The sequence below is a fragment of the Marmota monax genome, unplaced genomic scaffold (genome assembly GCF_021218885.2).
Source record: "Marmota monax isolate L192 unplaced genomic scaffold, Marmota_monax_Labrador192_F-V1.1 WCK01_AAM20220418_F8-fsc00181, whole genome shotgun sequence".
Lineage (NCBI taxonomy): Eukaryota > Metazoa > Chordata > Mammalia > Rodentia > Sciuridae > Marmota > Marmota monax.
The window spans coordinates 2,040,257-2,063,583 of NW_026694276.1; the positions used below are offsets into that span (position 1 = coordinate 2,040,257).

Below are 23,327 nucleotides of genomic sequence, written 5' to 3' on the forward strand. Positions count from 1 at the left end.
CAAACCTATTTTGTATTTTATTTAGAGACAGGGTCTCATTGAGTTGCTTAGCACCTCACTTTTGCTGAAGCTGGCTTTGAACTCGGGATCCTCCTGCCTCAGCCTCCCAAGCTGCTAGGATTACAGGAGTATGCCACTGAAGCCAGCTTAGACCTACATTTTTAATACATAGCAATGTCCCCTGCATATCATTGCACAAAAAGTAAGCAGTGAAATAGCATGTGTGGTATGATCCCACTTGTGGATAATTTTATATTTATATCTACCAGTGTAAATATATTTTCATATAAATATAAATGTGTAGAAAGTCTATAAGAAAAGCAAAGTCTGAAAGATATAACCAAATGTTTACAGAGAGAGTAGTCACTCATGGAATTTTGGGTAAGTACTGGGTCCTTTTTATAGTCTATATATTTTGAATTAGAGTAAGAAGGTAGCAGTGTTATAAAAACAATAAGCTACTTGAAAATAGTATTCAGTAGACCAAAAGGGAATCAAGAAACTTGGAGTTCAGTCCTATTCCCAAATCAATACTTCGTATGCTTTGCCATGTGTGTGATATTTCATGAATGCAGTGTATTTTCTTGCTATTTGCCTTAAGTAGGGATCTATGCCAACAGAAATAGTAACTAAAAGTTTTCAGAGGTCCAAGGTTCAATCCCCAGCACTGAAAAAAAGTTCTCAGATGCCATCTTTCCAGTAAGATGCTGAAAGATATTAAAGATGTGTAGTATATGATAAACTAGGTTCCCATATCATATCCTTCACTTTTTCATAGTACCAAACCAAAGTTGTAACTATGAGCACTTAGTTATTTGTATCAACTCTGCGTTTCACAGTGATAGACTATAATAGTAGTAACAAATTCTTTCCATCCTTATATGTATGCTCATTCACAGTGTGTCTTTTCAGGGCCTCCCATCAAAAGTAGATCCTGAGCCAGACATGGTGACATATGCCTGTAATCCCAGCAACTCGGGAGATCTGAGACAGGAGGATCATAAGCTCAAAGCCAGCCTCAGCAACTTAGTGAGGACCTAAGCAACTCAATGAGACCCTGTCTCAAAATAAAACATAAAAAAGGCTGAGATGAGGCTCAGTGGTTTAGTGCCCCTGGGTTCAATTCCTGGTACCAGAGGAGGAATAAGATGAGGAAGGGGAGAGGAGTCTGGCCATATGACTTACTTTGGCTAATGAGACATTAGGAAATATGACTTAGGCATTGACTAAGACATTAGGAAATATGACATAGACTTGAAAAGAACTTGCACTTTGAGATTTGCTCTTATTGCCTTGGAACTCTGAGACCATCATGTAAGTGAGTTTAAGCTAGCCTGCTGGAGAATGAGAGGCCATGTAGAAAAAAACATGGGCACCCCCACCAATAGGCTATTAACTGCTAGGCTGAAATCTGAAGAGGCCATCCTAGATTACCTAGACTTCAGTCAACCCACCAAGTGACCGCAGTCACATAAAGGAGCCCAGCAGAAATCAGCCATGCTACACCAGACCAGAAGAAACACCCAGTCAAATTGCAGGATTATGAGCTAAACAATGGCTATTGTTTAAACCACTAAGCCTTGGAGAGGTTTGTTACACAGCAAAAGCTAACCAGTATAAATTTTTTAATTTGCATTTGAAAGGTTATCTGGGCCGGAGAAGCTACATCTGGTTTAAGAATGTAAAGTTCTCTAGTTAACAATACCTTTAAAATAAGTAAGTACCACCCCTGGCAAAGAAGACTTCCCTTGTTAAATGGCAATGAACAAGATCCATATTTGCAGAAGTTATCTAAATGTTTTAGAGGCAAGACAGTTCTTGGTAATGCCCTTTTTTCAGAAGTTAGTCCTTCCAGTGTCTAAGATAGCATTAAGCCTCTCTTTTTACAATTCATCCTGAATGGAAAGGCAAACTTTAAGGGGAAGCATGGAGGGTTAGATGTGCCCACAGGACTCTTTCCTGAGAGCCCGAGTGGTAGCTATCTCCTATCTAGTAAAACTTCTATTTATTCTACCCTAAGATGATGATACATTGAGACTCATGACCCTGAGAAATGTGTACCTTTGTACCAGGAGACTGACTCAACAATATCCATCTCAGTATTGTTTGGAATAACAGAAGACTGGAAATTCAAGTGTCTATCAACAGAAGAATGAATTTAAAATATGTGGAATATTTACACAAGGAATATTTTAAACACTGAAAATGAATGAAATATAGTAACATAGAGCTGGGTGCAGTGGTGAATGCCTATAATCCCAGGGACTGGGGAGGCTGAGGCAGGAGGATTGTAAGTTCAAGGCCAGCCTCAGTAACTTAGAGACTCTGTCTTAAAAAGTAAAAAGAGTTGAAAATGTAGTTCAATTGTAAAGTGCCCAGGGGTTCAATTCCTAGTACCAAAAAAAAAAAAAAAAAAGAAAAGAAAGAAAGGAAAAAAGATATATGTATATATGTGTGTGTATGTGTGTGCATGTGTGTATTTTAACATACAATAACATGAATGAGTTTAGAAGCTTCACACTGAGTTAGAAGATCATTTTTTTTTCTTCTTCAAGACAGGGCTTCACCAAGTTGCTGAGGCTGGCCTCAAACTTGTGATCCTCCTGCCTTAGCCTCCTGAGTTGCTGGAATTACATGTGTGTGTCACCATGCCTTGCTATAAAATCAAATATTACATAAAGTATGATATATTATTATAAAGGTCAAAATTAAACAAAATTAAATAAGATAGAAGGATACTATATATGTAGATGAAAAACATAAAAAAGTTAAAAGAACAGAAAAACCAAACTTCAGGGCAGCTATTGCCTCTGGGACTGGGAATGGAGAAAAACTCCCAGGAAGTTCTGCCATTGTGGATTACATCCTAGTTCCTAAATTGGGTGTGGGTTGAAAACTTATGTATGTGCATATTTGGTACATATCAATTATTATATAATTAAATATAATTTAAACAGTGAATGAAGACGAGTAGAAAATGAATGCTGTGTTCAAAAGTAATGGAATAAATGAAAGAATATTTAAATAACAATGAGATTAGTTTTTGCACTGTAAAGTTGGTAAAGATGGAAAAAATACATATTGATGGTGGTAGAAAAAAAAATCTCTCTCTTGGGGGCTGGGGATGTGGCTCAAGCAGTAGCGCGCTGGCCTGGCATGCTCAGGGCGCTGGGTTCGATCCTCAGCACCACAAACAAACACGTTGTGTCCACCGAAAACTAAAAAATAAATATTAAAAAATTCTCTCTCTCTCTCTCTCTCTCTCTCTCTCTCTCTCTCTCTCTCTCTCTCTCTCTCTTAAAAAAATCTCTCATACATTATTGGTAAAAATAAGCAGCTTTAAAAAAAATCTTTTGGAAAGCAATTTAGAAATGGATAAGAAAAGCCTGAAAATCCAGCAATTCCATTACTTTGTTCATTCCAAGGAAGTAATGATAAATGTGGTGAAAGGGACTTGTAAAAAGAGGTCCATCTCATAACAGCCAGATGTCAAAACAACTTCAGTGTAAACAACAGGGCATCAGCTAAGTAACCCCTATCAGTAGAATACTATCATCTATTGAATTCATTTGTTGAGGCCACACAATATACCAGATACTGTTGGGGGTGCAGGAGACACCATTAAATAAAACACAAAAAGCTCTGCTTTCGGGGAGCTCATATACTGATGGGGAAAGATAGAAATAAGTAAAATATCCAGTATGTTAGGGAGTACAGATATTCTGGAGAAAATAAAATAGAAAATGGGATAGGGAACCGGATGGCATTTTGACAAAACTCTGAAGGTGACTGAGAATTAAATCACATGGAAATAACAGCAACTGCCAAGGTCCTGAGGCAGGAGGTTGTACCTCCTGTCTGAGAAATAACAAGGAAGCTGATAAGACTGGAGGGAAGGAGAAGGGGTCTTCTAGGCCACTGTGAGGGATTGGTTCCTACTCAGGAAGCTTTTGGAAGGTTCTGAGAAGAGGAAGAACAAAATTCTTGTCTTATTTTCAATAGGTTTACTCTGGCTAAACACTAAACAATAAATAGGGTAGAAGCAAAGAAACTAGTTAGGAGACTCTTGCCATCTTGAGGGTGAGAGGAGATGGTGTCCCGCACCGTGGTAGCAATAAGAAGCTGTTAAATTCTGGATGTATTTTGAAGGTAGAGCTAGTAATATTTTCTGATTAATTTGGATGAAGGAAGGAGGGAGAGAGGAATGAGGATTCGGGGGTCTCAGCAACTGGAAGGAAGAGGATGCCATTAGCTGAGGTGAGGAACATTCTGGGAGGTGTGTTTGATGGTGGTGGGGAGATGAGATGTTTGGACATGGCAAATCTGAGCTGCCAACCCAACAGTAGTTTAGAAAAGTCATAGATGTAGCTGTACCCGGCTGGGGTTCAGGGACAAGGTCCATCCTGGAAGTAGGAATTTAGGAGCCATCAACCTACAGATGATATTCAAAGCCATGATGTATTTTCGAGATCAAAGGAATAAAAATAGAAGAGGTTGGAAAGAGAGGTATAAAGATGTTCAGTGACTGACCCCCACCCCCACCAAACTGCTGCTTTTAGAGTTCAAGGCAATGAAGAAAAAAATAAAGGAGACAAAGAAAAAAAGAGCCACCAGGGAGGTAGTAAAACAAAATAAATCCAAAAAGCAGTCCTGGTGTCCTGACAGCCAAGAGAAGAAAGTGTTCCCAGGAAGTGAGAGTGATCATAACTCTATCAAAGACTGGAAGATGAAGTCTAATAGAAACTGAGCGATTACCATTGACCTGAGCAGGAGCAGTTTTGGGGAAATCACAGGGATGGAAGTTAATGGGGAAGGTATTCAAAAGAGGAAGGAGGGAGGAGATTTGGAGACAGTAATTATACACAAGATTTTTCAGTAATTATACGCAATTTTGCTCTAATTGGGAAACACTTTCACAGAATGGCAACTAGAGGGAGATTAATTTTAATAATATATCTTAATGCCCACATTATCATTTTGACAATCAATATAAAATATTAATGATCAAGAGGCGTCAATTTCTGTCGTTTGTTTATGTTTACAGTGCTGGGGGATCCAACCCAGGGCCTCACTCATGCTAAGCAAGCACTCTTCCTTGGCCCTAAATTTTCTATTTTTTAAGATAAGAGAAAAAAGCAGCACACGTGAAAGTGAGTAAGAATGACTCTGTAGAGGGGAAGAATGAAGGACCCAGAGAATGGAAGGAACTGCTGGCCTGCATGAGAAGGTGAGAAGGGATGGAGCTAAGGCAGAGGTCAAAGTGAAAGGGTTAGCCTTAGAGAGTAGCCAGGGTCATTCTTCCAGTTCATCCCTAAAATGGTGTCATACAAGACCATTCAATGATGATCCTGTAAAGTTTGTTAAAAGCAGATCATAAAATAGCAATAGGCACATTTATTGAGCTAAACGTGCTATGCATTTTGCCAAGCATTTTCCAAACATCACCTTGCTTAATCCTCCCAGTGATCCCATAAATGACAAGAACTAAATCTTTCCCATTTTTCAGATGAAAAGGTGAGGTCTGGGTTCAGTGGTGCATACCTGTAACCTCAGTGGATCAGGAGGTTGAGGCAGGAGGATTGCAAGTTTGAGGCCAATTTTGAACTGAAGGAGACCCTCAGCAACTTAGCAAGAGCTGTCTCAAGATTAAAAGGGACTGGGGATGTGACTCAGTGGTTATTACCCCTGGGTTCAATCCCCAGTGCCAAAAAAAAAAAAAAAAAAAAAAGAATAAATAAATAAAAAGCAAAGGCTAATAATGTAGCTAAAAATGGGAGAATCAGGCAGGTGCCAGATGTGCACAGCCATTACCTCCAGGCCAACAATGTCCCACAATAATGTGAGCCATATTCAGGACTTTTAATTTTCTGGCAGCCACATTTTAAAGAGTGAAAAGACACAGGTGAAATTAATTTTAATAATATATCTTACTTAGATAATGCCTACATTATCATTTTGACATGAAATCAGCATAAAACATTATTGACTTATTTTACTTTCTTTTTTTAATATTTATTTTTTTAGTTGTAAGTGGACATCTTCATTTTATTTTAATGTGGTGCTGAGGATCGAACCCAGTGCCTCACGCATTCGAGGTGAGCACTCTACCACTGAGCCACAGTCCCAGTCCTTTTCTTTCTTTTTTATTTAGTTTTCTAGATCTGACGTGTATTTTTTAAATTTTATAGGACATCTCAGTCTAGACACTAAATCAACATGGGAAATACTGATCTCTATTTAGATTTCATAAAGTTGACAGTTGAGAAAGTAGATTCATATACCCAGGCTGTTCCAAACACAGTTAAAGGGTTTTCAATAATTGAATTGAATATATTTGAACTTTCACTTAATCAAAATGAAATTAAAAATCCATTTTTCTTAGAAGTCCTAGCCACACTTCAAGTGCTCCCTGTCCACATGTGGCTGGAGGCCACCATGTGGAGCAGCACTGCTAGAGTGCTGTGCCCCCCTCGACTCTCTTTACCAAATTCCACCAACATTTTCCTCAGAATATCTTTCACATCTACTTATTATTAGACCTACTCCTATCACCCTTAAATTATTAATAGTTTTTATTATTGTAAGACAAAGTTGATTATGCTTCCACTAAAAATATAATAATAGTTAACATTTATTGAGCACTTACTATGCACCAAGAACTGTCCCAAGCATGTTGCATGTATTAACTCTCTTGTATAATAATCAAGTGAATGTTATTAATATTCATTGTTTCTTTTTTTGTGGTACTGTGGATATAACCCAGGGCCTCATTCAGGCTACTGAAGGTGCTCTACCTTTGAGCTACATACTTGGCCCCCAATATTCCTATTTTAAAGATGTAGAAAGAGAGGCATGAAGGGATCAAATAACTTCCCTAGGTCAGTTGCTAAGAGAAGGAGCTGGAAGCTGAACCCAGCTCGGCCAGTTTTATCCATACCCCGCACTCTGTACCATTATCTGCCTCTTTCTCTCACAAGTATATACATAAAAATGATAGTTCAAGTGATGGAACCATAGGCGGTTTTTATCATCTTTCCTTTTGTAACCTATATTTTCCAACGCACCAATGAAATGCACCATTTTGTAACTTTTAAATTTTTAAATAAGTCTAATACTTATCAGTCTGGTTTGGTTTTGGTACACCCTCACCTTGAGTCAGGAAAATAAACAAAATGTCTTCTTAAATGCCTTCAGAGCCCAAGAATGTATTATTCCTTAGCCCTCTCTGATAGCGAACGAAAACAGAAATCCTGCTCCTATAAGTACTTCATGATAAATGGTCTCCCTCTTCTTCAAATATGGCAGGTATTTTTAGCATCCAACCTTGATGGTCCCGAACCACAAGACTCAGTTTAAATCTTATATAAATATTTCCCAAAAGATCAGGGGCCCTGAAAGTTTTCTAGATCTGCCTATTTCCCTGTGGAGTTCAAGCCTTAGTTAATGTGTGAGACCCAAACAGAAGGAAATAAAACCTAAAAACCACGATCACACAGTGAAGGGGTGTGCCAAAGACTCCGGATTTCACCACCTGCGACAGGGGCTGATCCCAGGGAGGCTGGAAGGGAAAAAAAAGGGATCACTTTGCTCTCTAATGCTGTTCTTTCTGCATCTGGGCTAGGAACTCCTACTAACTGCTCACTCTAAAATCCTGACAAAAATCCTCAACTTGCCCCTCACCAGCACTCTATGCCTCAGCTAATCAGTTGCATCTTCTAACCTCCCATCAGCCCCTTTGTCCTATCTACACATTTCCATTTTTCCCACTATCACCATCCCAGTGCAGTACCTTTATTAACCTCATCCTGGACCTCAGTAAAATCTGAACTGGCCTCTTTACCCCATCTCTGCTCTCACCTTTCAACCTACCTCATCCACATTTATTTTCTATTCATGCAAATTCACTCTGAGCAGGCTGCTATCTCAGCCAGAAATCCTCCAGGGATTCTCCCCTTAGTTTCTCACTTTCCAACTTTATCATCTTGTATTGTTCCCCACGTTATTCCACATTTCAGCCCATCGGTCTACTTGCAATCCCCAGCATCAACTGCCTGTTCACCCGTGGACCATTCCTCAGGCTCCTCCCTCTAGTTAGAAAGCACACTTTCTCCATCTCTTCCCATTGAAATGCTACTGATTATCACAGAGGCAGGTCAAGGTACTAATTGTTCTCTTTTTCTTTTCTTTTTTTTTTTTAATCTTTTTTTGTCTTAACCACTGAACCACACCCCCAGCCCTTTTTAATATTTTATTTAGACACAGGGTCTCACTGAGCACTGAGTTGCTTAGGGTCTTGCTAAGTTGCTGAGGCTGGCTTTGAACTCGCCATCTTCCTGTCTCAGCCTTCCAAGTTGCTGGTATTATAGGAGTGTGCAAAGGCGCCGGGCCCAACTCTTATTTCTTTTCCTATCCGCCTCTCTCCTACCACCCTGCATTGTGACCACACATTAAACTTATGTCATCATTTATGGGTCATTATTTGTGTGCTTAACTTTTCTGTCTACCAATATTCCTTGAGCACCTGTGATATGTCAAGGTATGCAGTAGACTCTTTACATGTGTCCTCCAATTTAATTTAATCCTTACAACATCCCTGTGAGATAGGTATCACCATCCTTCTTTTACAGATCAGGAATCCAAGACAGTCAAAAGTTAATTGACTTGCATTGTTAGTAAAGGGCAGAATCATCACTCACTCAAAAAAATTTATTCCAATCCATGTCTTCCAGATTGCTCAACCCCAAGAGCTTTTCAATATAGATTGGGAAGTCCCTTTGGGGGCAATTAGCACTCAACCTCAGGACAAGGGAGATCATGTTAAAGGCAGTTTTCTATTCCTCTCTCATTTGATTTAGATCCATTGTAATATGGAAAACAGACCTTTGGCTCTTAGCACTTCGCCTGAGCTAGCACAGGTTAAAGAAATGATTCATGAAGACAAACATCATACAGGATGTTTAGTTCCACTGGTGATCCTGATTATTGTAAAACTGTGAAAAGAACGCCAAGCTCCAGCACACGTCCAGCAGGGTACAATTCCCAGTTCTTTGCCACCTCAGTTTAGGCCTCAAGCTAAACCTCTCTTTTTCCTGATTAGATCCAGAGAGGTGTTTCGAAGATGGACTATATATAGCATTATTGTCATTAGGGTTAGCCTTGGCCTGAAAAGAGTCCCTGCCATTAACACCCAACACAAGCTCACAAGAAATTTATATGAAGATTAAGAACAGAGATGGGCTAGTCTACATTGGACTAGTTTTTCCCCATTTGGGGGTTGGAAGCCCCCAAACTTGTTGGATCAGTTCATATTGCCAAATGAAGAATACTGTAATAATGGGTTTATTTTCTTCCTTATTATTTTGGCATGGAGGGTGCTCAGCAGCCACTGTTTGCTCAAGGAGAGTGTAAACAGAACTTGTTGATGCCTGTGGCCAATGAGCTTGCTCCTAAGAAATTTCCAGCCTGGCGTGAGGTATGGATCTCTCCTAGCCAAGAAGCTGAGCAGGGAAAAGGGTTAAGTAACTATTTTGTGTTTTAGATGTTACTTTTTCCCTTTGATCCTCAAATCAATCTAAGGCAGGTCTTACTGTAATGCCCATTCTACAGAACCAAAAATGGTATGGCAAGTAACAGGACTGGACTCCTGGCATGTTGAACTCCACACCTTTATACTGCCTTAATCTCACTCTTTGTGGTAGTACCATTTGCTTAAGCAAATACTGGTTATTTAAACAGGACTAAAGGCAAAATCTGCACACAAATTAGAGTTCTTAAATATCTATATTTTTCCTTCCCTCCAAACCAAGATGACACAAAGTGTTTAATGTCTTCAATATTTCATATTCTCCATAGTTAAGCAAGATCTCAATAAGAATTGGTAATTTTCCACAAAAGGAAATGATAGTGTTTTATTCTTAGGCAAGTGAGCTTGTTTGGACTCTATTTTAGTTGGTTAGACCATAGGCTAGAAAGGCCAGAGAGCTAGTCACTGACAGTATTATCCTCTTCCCAACATCTTTACAACATGTCATAAAGTGATGTGGTAGAAAAGTAGATGGCTTGGGGCAAGTCGTTATAGGGACTAATGAAAGTTGTCAAAAATCCCACTGACTGGGGTCATGTTTGACATATTTATGAGTCTTTGAAGCCAAATATCTTTATATATATATATATATATATATATATATATATATAGAGAGAGAGAGAGAGAGAGAGAGAGAGAGAGAGAGAGACATATATACAGATATATATCTCCATACTGGATGGAACTGTTATTGATAATCAGTTAACACCAACAAATATAAAGAATATTTTTTAACCTCTTAAAATCTTAGTTAAGACTTACATTTGGGATTATTTTTACAGGGCTGGACTCTGATGTATTTTGAAGTCTTTCACATTTCACAGAGATAACAGAACTTTTATTTTGCCTTCCCCAACATTGTTCTTGTAAATATTTTATCATTGCCTCTACCATATGGTTTTTTTAAAAAGAGCCTACCCAGAGCTCTTTCAATTATATAGAAATTATTATTTCAATAATATAGAAATTACTGAATATTATTACTCCTAATGCCCTTTTGTTTCTCTCCACAAAGGATTTTCAGAAGTCATTTTTGGTTGGAAGACATTCATTCATTGCCTATTGTCTGAAATATGCCAACATTTGAAAAATACCTTGAAAAAGACTTATGACATATGTTAGCAGATGTCCAGAGAAGGAGAGTAGAGATTGGCAGAAACTTGATATACAAAAACTTAAAATATGGATAAAGGTGGAATGTCCTAAACACTAAACAAAGTATGCTGGGGGCGGCAAGGCTGTAAAGACGATTTAACAGCCCCAAAAGTAGCTGGGTGTTTAATATGACACCAGAGAGTTGGTGGGAGCCCACGGTCCCTCTCAAACATCTCTCACCTTCACATCCACCTTTCAAAGTATGATTAAACCACAAAATTACTACTTCAGTCCACTACTTTCCCCCCACACCCCTCTCTAACTCCTTTCTTATTCCACTAGCTGCCTTTCCTCTTTCTATTTTGCTTCAATGTACATAATCTTTTGTTTTCGACCACTTTACAGGCAACTTCACCCCATCTGGAAAACAATTCATGTTTTCTTGCTCACTCATTCTGAGTCCAGGGACCCTGGTCACTCCACTTCTTGGAGCTGGGCCCTTTCTCGTTGATCTCAGCACCCCAAGCTGTGTGAGGGTGATCTATTTTCGTGAGTCCTCCAGTGGGCTGGCCTCCCCATGATGCCAGCCTGCTGCTCTTCCCTCCCCCATGCCTCATCCCCAAAGAAATCTAAACTCTGTGGTCTACTGAAACTGTGCCTGGGTCCCCAAGGTCTCTGCCTGGATCCAGGATCTTTCTAAGCAAAAGTGGGGTCGGGTTGAGAGGTGGACAGTACCTCTTTGCACGCGTGAAGCTCCTGTCCGGTTCCCTGGGTCACCTGGAAGGCGGTCCCAGCCCAGAGCAGCAGCCACAGAAGCCGGAATGTGCGCCTCTCAGTTCTTCCTCTGCCTCTGGCAGAGGGATGGTGGCTGTGACAGGGCTCAGCCATAGCGTTGTCCTGAGCGAGCGGCAGTTGCGGCTCAGGTGCTGCGGCGGCTGCTTCGGCTGGCAGAAGGCGGAAAGAAAAGGGGAGGGAGGTAGACAGGGGGAGGATGCAAGGGGCTGGGCTCGCTTCAGTCACCTCCCTGCGGCTACGCGAAGGCCGCCCATCCTTCCTCCTCCCTCCGTCCTCTCCTCCTATCCACGTCGCCTTGACAACCGCATCCTCTCTCGCTCAGCGCGGGTGGGGCAGGGACCACGCGCGCCTCTGCCGCTCACCTGCCGGTCTCCATGACAACCGCCGCCGCTGGCACGAGCGGGGTGAGAATGCACGCGCGCGGGCACGCCACCGGCCCAACAGGCGGGCGCAGGGCTCGCGTAAACCACGCGATAGAAAACATCCTCCAAGCCACCGCCAACGATTCCCGTTTTCTACAGCCCTTCCGGGACAGGGGCTATTTCTGAGTAACTTTAGTCTTGCAAACGTGGCATGTGAAACCATAGAAGGTTGAGACTCCATCTCTACCTTCCAAAAGGCATCTCCCAAAAGACTGGCCCCAATACCTATGACCTACTGCAAAAACCACTTCTGGGGATCTTTCATCCACCCGTCCTTGTATTTACAATCGACTCTTTGAGCAACCCTGAGGTTTGCACAGTTAGACCGAGTACAAGCAAGGAGTTTGCCTTAGCCGGCAATTTTCCAAGCACCACACGTGGGCTCTTGGGTCCCTTGACATCACTAATTGTCTCGCTGTTTTGAAAATAAGAAGCCATTTATTAAGTGAGAGGGAGAAGGAAACTTCTGGGTCATCTTTTAGGGCTTCTTTCCGCAACTGATATCTTTTGCAGAAGTCCTGTACGGAGAGATACCGGCGTTCCTCAACTGAGGCTCAGGAGGGCAGATCTAGGATAGGGCTCCCAGGCAGCTCGGCGACGGCCCCTTTCCTAGGCATTCCCAGCAGCTTCCCCTCTAAGGGCCTCCCAAGTTCAGCCGCCAGGTGGCGCCTCTCTCGAAGGAATTCATCTCAGTCATAGATGGAGGAGCAGTTGCCGGGCAACCGAAACTGGGCGTTCCAAACAATTGGGACCCGGGATCCTCCGCGAGCAAGACTGTACTGCATTTGCTCCGGTTCCCATCCTAATAAGAGCTTCTCACTCAACTTTTAAGCATGCCTCCCACCCGGGACTCTTTCCAACAACCTACATTAGATAACGACGACTCCCGCTTGGGAAAACTGCCGGCTTCTAAGGTACAATGCGTATGCAAAGGCTTCCAAAGTTTCTTGCGCCAACTCCCAGTAGGGTTGCCGAAAGTCTGTTGATGTGAGGGGCAGAGATGGTAACATGAAGAACTCTGGTGAGGCCACTGAGTTCGGTACCAGAGAAAGCGGCTCTGGCCTTGTCTCCTGGTCCCCACGTTCAGGTTGGCTGACATTTTGAAAGTGCCATTGAGCAGAGGGAAGGACGGTTCTAGTCTAGAGGAACAAGGAGTTATTGCAGCTCAAAGTAGGGATTAGTACAAATAATTGGGGCTCAGGTTCCACCAAACTACCCTCTTCCCTTGTTTGGAAAGCTGTTCTCTGAGGAGAAATGATATAGGAAGTAGGAGAGAGTTCTCTGAAAGACACCAGGTTGTGCTTCCTACTTCTGTCTTCACAGTCTCTGTCTTCTGGTTAATGCCAGAATATGTCTGTGTGTACATGTGTGTAGCATGATGTGGTCAGTGACCTGGAAATTTAGAGGATCTTTTCTGGGAGAAGTGTTTGGGCTATTTGAAGAGGTGAAAAGGTAATTAAATGGTAACTTAGGCTTAATGACAATATCAAAGAACTTCCTCTTATCCAACATTTATTAAATACCAGATGTGTAAGGTACTCTGATAAATACTTAGTGCATATAGATAAACTAGATAGAGCTTTTGCTCTCAAGAAACTCTAGAAGAGATCAGCAACAGCAAAAATGCTTGCACAATGACACATGTATTGTGACAGAGTTATATGTAAGGTACCCAGACAACCAGTAACTTGAAAGAACACTTTCCAGAGCAGGTGAATTTTGACATCCAATTATGAGTTAGTTGGGCTGGTGAAGGAGTAGATAGAATGTTAATCAGAAGGAAAGAAACAAGAATCGGGCATTCAAGGAAAAGAAAGTATCAGATGTATATATGGAAAGGAGAGAGAGGTTGGCCTGTTTAGGGAACATCATAGTCTGTAAGAGCTGAAGTACCCGTGTGAAATGGAAGCATCGAGTGATCAGTGCTGGGGAAGTGACCTTGGTGGTTTGAGTACTGTGAACACAATGCTAATTGATTGGGATTTCATCCTCGATGTGTGGGAGTCACGGGGGGGATTTTAAAGCACTGGAGTGATACAATCAGATGGTGTTTTAGAAAACACATGTGACAGTGGATTGGGTAGAACTGGACTGAGACAAGAGGAATCAGCTAGAAAGCAGGGTCAGCGACTTCCATGAGGAAAAACAGTGGACCTACATCACTGTAGCAGTGATGTAGGGGGTGGCCATAAGGTGCAGATTTGAGGAAGATGTAAAGGATACGATGGATAGGGCTTGGTGGCTGACTGGATATGGGTCCAAGGAAAGGAGGCCAATCTAAGATAACTCCTAGGTTCTGATAGTTTGTTACCATTCACTGAAATGAGGTGTCCTAAGGAAACAGGTTTGGAGAGAAAGATTGAGGCAATTGTATAGATGTTGTTTTTCTGGTGCCTATGGAACATTTTTGTTGAGATTAGTTGTAGGCAACAGGATTGAGAGTTCTGGACTGAAGATGTAATTGGGAGACACAGTATCTATATGGTAGTTGAAACCATGGGAGAGAATCAACTCATCCAGTGAATGTGAGAAAAAGAAAAGCAGACACTAGACCTTGGAGAATACCACTGTGTCTAGGCCAGAGAGAGGGAAACTGAGACATAGAAGCCATAAGCAAACCAAGAGGAGCTGAACTCACAGGATGGAGAGAACATTTGAGAAAATTCAGAGTTGTCGTGCCAGAAACCACAGTAATCAATTAAAATGAGGAAGGATTCTCCTGATCTAGCCATAAAGATCCTTGATCACCAAGAGCAGTTTCAGTGGGTGCTGGAGGCAGAAGCCAGACTGCATGGGACAGCAGAGGGGATGGGAATGGGGAGGAAGTGAAGGTAGTCATCTTCTTGAAGAAGTCTGGCTCTGTAGAGAAGATGGAGCATGATATGGTAGCTGGAGCATGATAAAGGAATGGGAGGCAAGATGGAAGAGAAGGGGCCAAGTGCAGTGGCATACAACTGTAATCCGAACAGCTAGGAGGCTGAGACAGGAGAATCACAAGTTCAAAACCAGCCTCAGCAATGTAGCGTGAGATCCTAAACAACTTAGCAAGACTCTGTCTCAAAATAAAAAATAAAACTAGCTGGGTTTTAGTCGTTAAGTGTCCCTGGGTTCAATCCCTGTACAGGGTGGGGGGCGGGGGAAGATGCAAGTGGTACAGGTCTCTGAAGCACACACACAGGGAAGGTCTGGGTCCAGGGAGGCTACTCTTGAGTAAAATGGGCTCCCTTTCCCTGTGAAGGAAGGAAAGTGAATATGTAGGTGGCCTTTGTGCTTGACAGACTCAACTTTCTCAGTGAAAGGCAATCTCATTCTTAGGCTGATAGAGATGACAAGCCTTGTGCAGACTTCAAAGAGAGTGGGAGGAAAGCTGCCCAAACGCACAGCAAGGGATATCTGAGCCTATTCTTGCATATTTTATATTTGCTGGGTTTTTTTTCATTTCAGTTTTCATCTGTCAATGATAGGACAGGGCTCAATACTACTGTTCAATTAAGGTCTAACTGAGCTAAGTCAAACAACTCTTTGCCGAATTGAGGGGAATAAAGGTTACAACATTGGATATAAGTTGAATGTTTCTAATCCACTGTAGTTATACTCACTGGAATTCAGTCATTGATTCATCCAGTATCATTTTTCGAATACCATTTGTTAGGTCACTGTGCTAGATCCTGGATATACAGTGGTGAAAAATATGGCATTTTATATGTAATGAAGAAATCAACTTGTGATTTACACATTCATGCTTGTGGGGCTTATTTAAAGTACTATTGTTCAACGGGTTTTTTTTTTCTGACATGCCTTCAATCAATATGTGTTATTCAGCTTTCCATCACTGTGACAAAAAAATAACTGACAAGAACAACTCAGGGGAGGAAATTTATATTTTGGCTCATGGTTTCAGAGGTTCAGTCCATGGTTGACTAACTCTATTACTCTGGACCTGAGGTAAGTCAGAACATCATGGCAGAAGGGTATGGTGGGGGAAAACTTCTCAGCTCATGGCAGCCAGAGAGCAGCAGAGGGACAGTAAGGAGCCAGGGACAAGATATAATTGCCAAACTGCGCCTCCAGAGACTCCTTCCTCCAGCTTGCCTACAGTTACCACCCAGCAGTCCATCCAAATTGTTAATCCATCAGATTAACCCACTGATGAGGTCACAGCTCTCGTAATCCAATCTTGTCAACTCTGAACACTGCTGCATGAGCTTTTTGAGGGACATACCTAGATCCAAACCTAACACAATGAATGACACATCCTTGCTTACTGAAAGCTTTTCTCACCTACTTAAATGTTGCACTCCTGATTTTGCCCCAGATTGCTTCTCATGGCACCTTCCCCACTCCCAGCTATAATACTATGCAATCCTCAAGAGCTGGCTTTCCCTTTTGGTCAGACTTCTTGCAGGCTTCAACTACTGAGGCATACAGACAAACCCTGATCTTTATTACTTTGTTCTAAGCTCTCCTCCCAAATTGCACACTTCTGATTTCCTGCCAAATGAATTAGTAGTCTCACTTTTTCTTCAAACTCAGGACGCCAAAACCTGAGCTCATCATTTTCCCTACCTATTCCCTACTCTTTACCCAGCCCTATCCCATTTCACTCCTTTCTCTGTATTCCTGGCCCATTTCTTCCAGTTCTAAGAAAACCTAGGAGTCTTACCCCACATCATTCTTCTTTTTGCAGATGTCCCTGATGCTACCATATCAACAAGATTTTCTATAACTAGGCCATGGGTGTTTTCTCTTTTGCAGAAATTGCCACACAAGAACCAAACTCACCTTGATCAACAACTGGAACCCTGGAGTCGACTCAGCTCAACTCCCACAATCAACTCCATAAGGCAGGATGCCTATTTTTTTAATCCCACGGTACTTAGCATTGAAATATTACTTATCTTTCTGTCCACCTATGACTCATGAATATCCACTAATAATGCAGGTAGCCTGACCTGACTGCTTCATCATCTTTCCTATTGGCCCCAGTCTGAGATCTTACCAAATCCAAAACCAATTTATCAAGTCACAAGGCTTGGGTTTTGCTCCAGGCAGTTATCTGAAACAAGTCATTTTTACCAGATTTCTTATATTCTTTTTATTAAAACAAGAACTGAATATAAGGTCAAGTTTATTAAGCCAAATTCAAGGACAATATTGCCATGTCACCACTCCTTGAAAGTAATCATAAGGGAGACGATTTCTTTTCTTCTTCTTTTTTTTTTTGTAGATGTAGATGGACAGCATGCCTTTATTTATTTTTAGGTAGGGCTGAGGATTGAACCCAGTGCCTCATACGTGCTAGGCAAGCATTCTGCCACTGAGCTACAGCCCCAGCCCAAGGGAGACAATTTCATATTGACAAATTAGGAAGTCATCATGCACGACAATTTAGTGTCATAAGGAGTTGGTAGATTTCAGGCCCAACATTATATTTCTGGGGAATAGTCACGAACACAATAGAACTTGGCTAAAATGGAGGCACAGGTGACCAAGTTAACCTTGGGGGAACTGACTTCCCCTGTAGATACCAAAGGATGACCTGGATTTCCGCTTAACCACCTTGTATGATCACCACAGTGGGGCATTCAAGAACAAAAGTGAGATCCTGTTACACCAGGAGACTATCCAGGACACCCACAAGTAAGTGGTAGAAACCCTCTTTGGTAGATTGCCATCCAGTTATACAACGTGAAATGTCACTGATAGCTACCAATTTGTGCACAAAGTTCTCTGTTTTTACATCTATCTGTACTTTCTGTATTTTAATTGTCTAAAATGAACAGAAACCATCCAAGATTGTACTCATCTGTATAAATGAGCAAAACTTTTCATTAATTCCAAAGGGAAAAAAGATGCTTTGTCTACTTTAAAAAAATTATTTTTTGTAGTTGAAGACGGACAGAATACCTTTATTTTATTTATTTTTATGTGGTGCTAAGGATCGAACCCAGTGCCTCACACATGCTAGGCAAGTGCTCTACCACTGAGCTACAGCCCCAGCCCTGTCTACTTTACTTTTGAGGTCTTGGCAATTATCTTTCTCTCCTCATCTTTCTCTGATTACTCTCCTTTGTTTGCCCCACACCATCTTCTAGAACCAAGTGCCTGTCTGGGGAATGTTTACCCCTTCCTGCTCCACCCCCCATCACTTCCTGGACCATCAGACACTGGATTAATCCTAAGAAGGAATGTATCCACAGCGTCCAGGGATCCATAGGTGAGGGTTAGAAAATTGAGTGGGCAGATGAGATAGTGCAAGTCTTCCTGAATGGACCCAAGAATCAGATTTGAGGCTAATGGCTGGCAGGGAAGATCAGGGATTACTGAGGGTCTTGGAAAGCAGTGATTAAATTGGTAAATATCACACTAATACCAGGGGACATGTTGACTGTAGAGCTAGGAAATTTATTCAATTTTTCAGAGACTCTCAGGTGAGCCTCTCAGGTGAGCCTTAGGTTTAAGCAATAAACATTTTCAGCAGGGAAGACACCTGGGAGTAGAACTATACCTCCCATCAGTCCTTCATATGCCAGTTTTCCAGCTATTGTGAAAAATCTATAGTTCCCATAATGTACTGCTGATTAAAAATTCAAGCTCATCCCTCTTCTCTTTTCTCCAGTGTCTCCTCATACAGCAGCCACCAATGGCGGTTACTCCCGAAAGAATGATGGTGGTTTCTTCTCCACCTAGTGTTGACAGGTCAGTGGACTGTGGACATCCTGCCATCTATTTCCATTAAATAGATTTGTGCAAAATGAAGCATGAAATGTCCGTTACTTATAACTGTGAGGTGCCTCTTGTCTGCTCTTAAAACATGGGACAGAAATTTCCCAACTCCTAGAAAGTAATCCTATTGGGTATATTTGCAATTTGGAATTAGTCTTGCTGAAGAGATAAAGATTTAGACTACAACAACATTGTTTTTGGCCAGACACAGGTATTCACATGTTGCAAATTGAAGTTAATCTAACCATTAAGAGCTATCCACTCAACATTTCTTGCAAATCTTTGAGGAAACAAAACTTAGCCCACTCTCTTGAGGATCTTATGGAACACTGTAATTTTAGAGCTCTAAGTAGCATTAATATTTCTGCTAAGGTCATACTTTATACATTCAGACTTCTTGGGTTTAGTCATCTGCTAGATTCTACTTTTCTTGGAAGGTTCCATCTCCTTGGTTCTGGCTACTTGCCATTATCCAATCTCTAACGCTGCTTCTGTCTCCTTGCCTGGTAGCCAACTCCCTTTCCTTGTCAATTTGTGCTATAATATATAACTTGTGTTTACTTTTATAACATCATTCAAAACTCTGACTGGGGATATAGCTCAATTAGTAGAGTTCACATGTACAAGACCCTGGGTTTAGTCCCTAGCACCACACACCAAAAAAAAAAAAAAAAAATCTGGTGTTTGGGTTTGAAGGTGTCTAAAAAATAATCCTTTAGTGTGGTTTCTAAAATTATAAGTCACTCCCAAGAACCTTCTGTGTTCATAAAGACTGGACAAGAAATGGCCCAAGGATCTTTTAAAATATTGCGTAATATTCATTTTAAAAAATAGGTGTTTTTTTTTTAAGTTAAAAGCTAATCGTGCATTACAGAAAAAATAAAAACACAAAGAACAAAGTCATCCAGTCACAAGCAACTTAGCTAGACATGTCCCTCCAGGTTGTACATGTACATACACATATCCCATGTTGTGTGACTAAGATTGTAGTGTGTGTATCATGCTTTTCCACACATCATGAATATTCACCAATTTAAAATCCCAAAGCTACATGAGTATTCTTGATAACCAAGAACATAACACTAATTGTCTAATTGTCTGACAATGTATGCATTAATTCAGTTGTGAAAGGGTTTCTTCCAGGTACTCAGATATAGTCCTTAAACCAAACTTTCCATTGGGACCTTCTATTTAGATAGTATTTGCTGGCACATGGCAATATTAAATTTCAGTTCTCATTATTTAAAATAGCTAAAGTTGGTAGAGAGGGGTGACTCCTTGGATAATCAATCACCTGATGTGCAGTTAACAGATTATATTACCACTGGAGATGTAGCTCAGTGACAGAATGTTTGCCTAGCATGTGTAAGGCACTGGGTTTGATCCTCAGCACAAAAACAGAATTACTATTGTCCATGTTGAAGCTTTTAAAAATACAGACCCTGATAAGGCCAAGATGGCCACCTCCAGCTTAGTACCCATGTGAGACCAATGAATGGTCCTTGAAATCATCTCCTTAAAAGCCGCCTAGCCCTCATTCTTGAGCTAGGCGTGCTGTTGAGAGTTCAGAGCAATGGCAGTTCTCTTGAGGGGGGGGGGGGGGTAGAGCTTGTGGGGCTGGATTTCCGTGGCCTCTGGGTGTTCCAGGATTAATCTGTATGAGGCTCACCCTTCTGCTCTGGAAAGTGGTTCATGGTTGGAATATATGACAAAATTGGGGTTCTGGGAAACTGAAAAACCACTCTAAATGTAGGCCCTGTATGGTGGGGGGGGGAGGAGGAGGAGGAGGAGGAGGAGGAGGAGGAGGAGGAAAGACTGGAAGAAGAATGAATGGATTGAAACATTGTACCTGAAAGAAGAAATCACTGGAAATCTAATGTTGATATCAGGCAAAACCCTTAACAAATGTATCTGCTATCTCTATATACACTTTAACAGACATGGGGAGTATGGGTAGAAGGAAGGTTGGAATTTGTGGAAAAGGCACATCAATCACCATGGAAAAGAACAGGACTTCTATAAGGAAAGTAATAAAATGGGCTTCTTTGGAAAAAAATAAATATAAAAATAAAGCCTTCTGGCTGGAACCACCATCTTCCAGTAATTCACCAAAATGACAAACAAAGGTAAAGAGGAGAGGAACCTGATATATTTGTTCTCTAGGCCTTTTAGAAAACATGGAGTTGTTCCTTTGGCCACATATATGCAAATCTACGGGAAGGGTGATATTGTAGACATTAAAGGGAATGGGTGCTGTTTAAAAAGGAATATTCCACAAATGTAAGTAATAATGGCAAAACTGAGAGAGTCTACAATGTTACCCACCATGCTGTTGGCATTGTTGTGAATAATCAAGTTAAGGGCAAGATTCCTGCCAACAGAATTAATGTACGTATTGAGCATATTAAGCACCCCGAGAGCCGGGACAGCTTCCTGAAACGTGAAGGAAAATGATCAGAAAAAGAAGGAATCTAAAGAGAAAGGTAACTGGATTCAGCTGCAGCACCAGCCTGCTCCATCTAGAGAAGCACATTTTGTGAGAACAAAAGGAGCATGGACTGCTGGAACCTATTCCCTATGAATTCCTGACATAATAAATGTAAAAATAAATTAATAAAAGCCTATGGACTATAAAAATAGATAGATTGATCCCACCCAGCACAGCTGCTTGGGAGGCTGAGGCAAGAGGATCCTGAGTTCAAAGCCAGCCTCAACAACTCAGTGAGATACTGTCTCTAAATACAATATTTTAAAATGGGATAGGGATGTGACTCAGTGGTTAAGCACTCTGGGCTCAATCCCCAGTACCATAAATAAATAAATAAATAAATAAATAAATAGATACATACATACATACATACATACATTCATAAAATATAGATCCCTACCAAGCATTTAAAGAATACTAATCCCTTTTTTTTTAATTATTCTTAAATTATTCCAAAAAACTAAAAAGGAAGGAATTCTTCCAAACTCGTTTTACAAAATCAGACAAGGACACAACAAACAAAGCTATAGACCAATATCCCTGATAAACATACATGTAAAAATCTTCAACAAAATACTAGCAAATAGGGGCTGGGTTTGTGGCTGGGGGCTGGAGTTGTAGCTCAGCGTTAGAGTGCTCATCTAGCACATTCGAGGCCCTGGGTTCGATCCTCAGCACCACATAAAAATAAATAAACAAAATAAAGGTATTGTATACAACTAAGAAATAAATATTTTAAAAATACTAGCAAATAGAATCCAATAGCACATTAAAAAGTTTATTCACTACATATAAATCAATAAACATGATACACTATGTCAACAGAATTAAGGATAAAAATCATGTGATCATCTCAATAAATACAGAAAAAGCATGTGACAAAATTCAACATCCCTTCCTGATAAAACCTCTGACCAGGTGTGGAAGGAAAATACCTCAGCATAATAAAGTCCATATATAATAAGTGTCATTGTATGAACACAACACAATGCTATGTGTAGAAAACCCCAAATACTCCACCAAAGAACTACTAGAATTAATAAACAAGTTTAATAAAGTTGTAGAATTCAAAATCAAAATACATAAATCAGTGGTGTTTCCATGCCAATAGTGAATAATCCAAAAAAAATCAAGAAAGCAATTCCATTTACAGTAACTAAAAAACAAGGGGCTGGGGATGTGGTTCAATGATAGAGGGCTTGTTTGGCACACCTGAGGCCCTTGGTTCAATCCCCAGTACCACAAAAACAAAACTAAAACCAAAGGATAAATTTTAACCCATGAGGTGAAAAAAATCTCTAAAATAAGAAAAAAAAAAAAAATGGTTGACATCCTGGGTTCTTGAATTGGAAGAATCAATATTGTTAAAATGTTCATACTGCCCAATGCAATCTACAAATTCATTGCAACCCTTACCAAAATAACACTGACATCCTTCATGGAACTAAAAAAACCCTAAATTTTTTATAGAATAACAAATAAAACCTACCATCACCACCACCACCACCACCAACAAAAAACCCAACCAGCCAGCCAAAGCAACATTGAGCAAAAAGAACAAAGTGGGAGACATTTCACTACCTGACTTTAAAATACACTGTGAAGCTGCAGTAACCAGCAATGGTATTGGCATTAAAAAAAAAAAAAAAAAAAAAAACCAATGGAACAGAACAGAGAACCTAGAAGTAAACTCACACACTACAACCAACTGACCTTTGACAAAGATGCTAAGAAAATGCTTTAGGGAAAGGACAGTCTCAAGTGGTGTTAGAAAATTGGATATACACACAGAGAAAGAAATTGGATCCCTTTCAACACAAACACACATCAACTCAAGTTGGATTAAAGATTTAAATGGAAGACATGAAATTACTTGAAGAAAACTGGGGAACTACTTCAGGATATTGGAATAAACAAGGATTATTTTGCGGGAGCGGGTACTGATGATTGAACCCAGGATGCTGTACTACAGAGCTACATCTCAGTCCTTCCTGAGACAGGGTCTAAGTTGCTGAGGCTATCCTTGAACTTCTGATCCTGCTGCCTCAGTCTCCAAGTCACTGGGATTACAGGCATGTACCACTGCAGCCAGTTTGGACAAGGATTTTTTAAATAAGACGCCCAAAACACAGGAAACAAAGCAAAAAGACAAACAAATGGGATTATGTCAAACTGAAAAGCTTCTGCAGAGAAGAAACAACCAACATAGTGAAGGAAA

At 40.7% G+C, this 23,327-nt stretch overlaps 2 protein-coding genes across 4 annotated transcripts in view; one reads left to right on the top strand and one right to left on the bottom strand.

Annotated features, from left to right (window-relative positions):
- Positions 1–11,649, bottom strand: part of Elapor1 (endosome-lysosome associated apoptosis and autophagy regulator 1) — an 83,496-nt gene extending 71,847 nt beyond the window's left edge. For all 3 annotated transcript variants that reach the window (XM_046467258.2, XM_046467260.2, XM_046467259.2), the window contains exon 1: positions 11,414–11,649. In XM_046467258.2, the coding sequence (XP_046323214.1) occupies positions 11,414–11,566 (153 nt within the window). In that variant the 5' untranslated portion in view covers positions 11,567–11,649. The remainder of the gene's footprint in view (positions 1–11,413) is intronic.
- A 968-nt stretch (positions 11,650–12,617) lies between these two features.
- Cfap276 (cilia and flagella associated protein 276) lies at positions 12,618–18,654 on the top strand. Its single transcript, XM_046467286.1, has 5 exons — positions 12,618–12,809; positions 16,651–16,767; positions 17,420–17,535; positions 17,991–18,112; positions 18,515–18,654. The coding sequence occupies exons 1-5, from the start codon at positions 12,729–12,731 to the stop codon at positions 18,583–18,585; spliced, it is 507 nt and encodes a 168-aa protein (XP_046323242.1). The 5' UTR covers positions 12,618–12,728; the 3' UTR covers positions 18,586–18,654.
- The last annotated feature ends 4,673 nt before the right edge of the window (positions 18,655–23,327 follow it).

Bases quoted from the DNA above. Each gene is read 5' to 3' on its own strand.
- Cfap276 (XM_046467286.1), top strand. From the start codon at position 12,729: ATGCCTCCCACCCGGGACTCTTTCCAACAACCTACATTAGATAACGAC. The intron at 16,768-17,419 runs GTACTTAGCATT...CTTCCCCTGTAG, and splicing joins CCTATTTTTTTAATCCCACG to ATACCAAAGGATGACCTGGA. The intron at 18,113-18,514 runs GTGAGGGTTAGA...TCTTTTCTCCAG, and splicing joins CAGCGTCCAGGGATCCATAG to TGTCTCCTCATACAGCAGCC.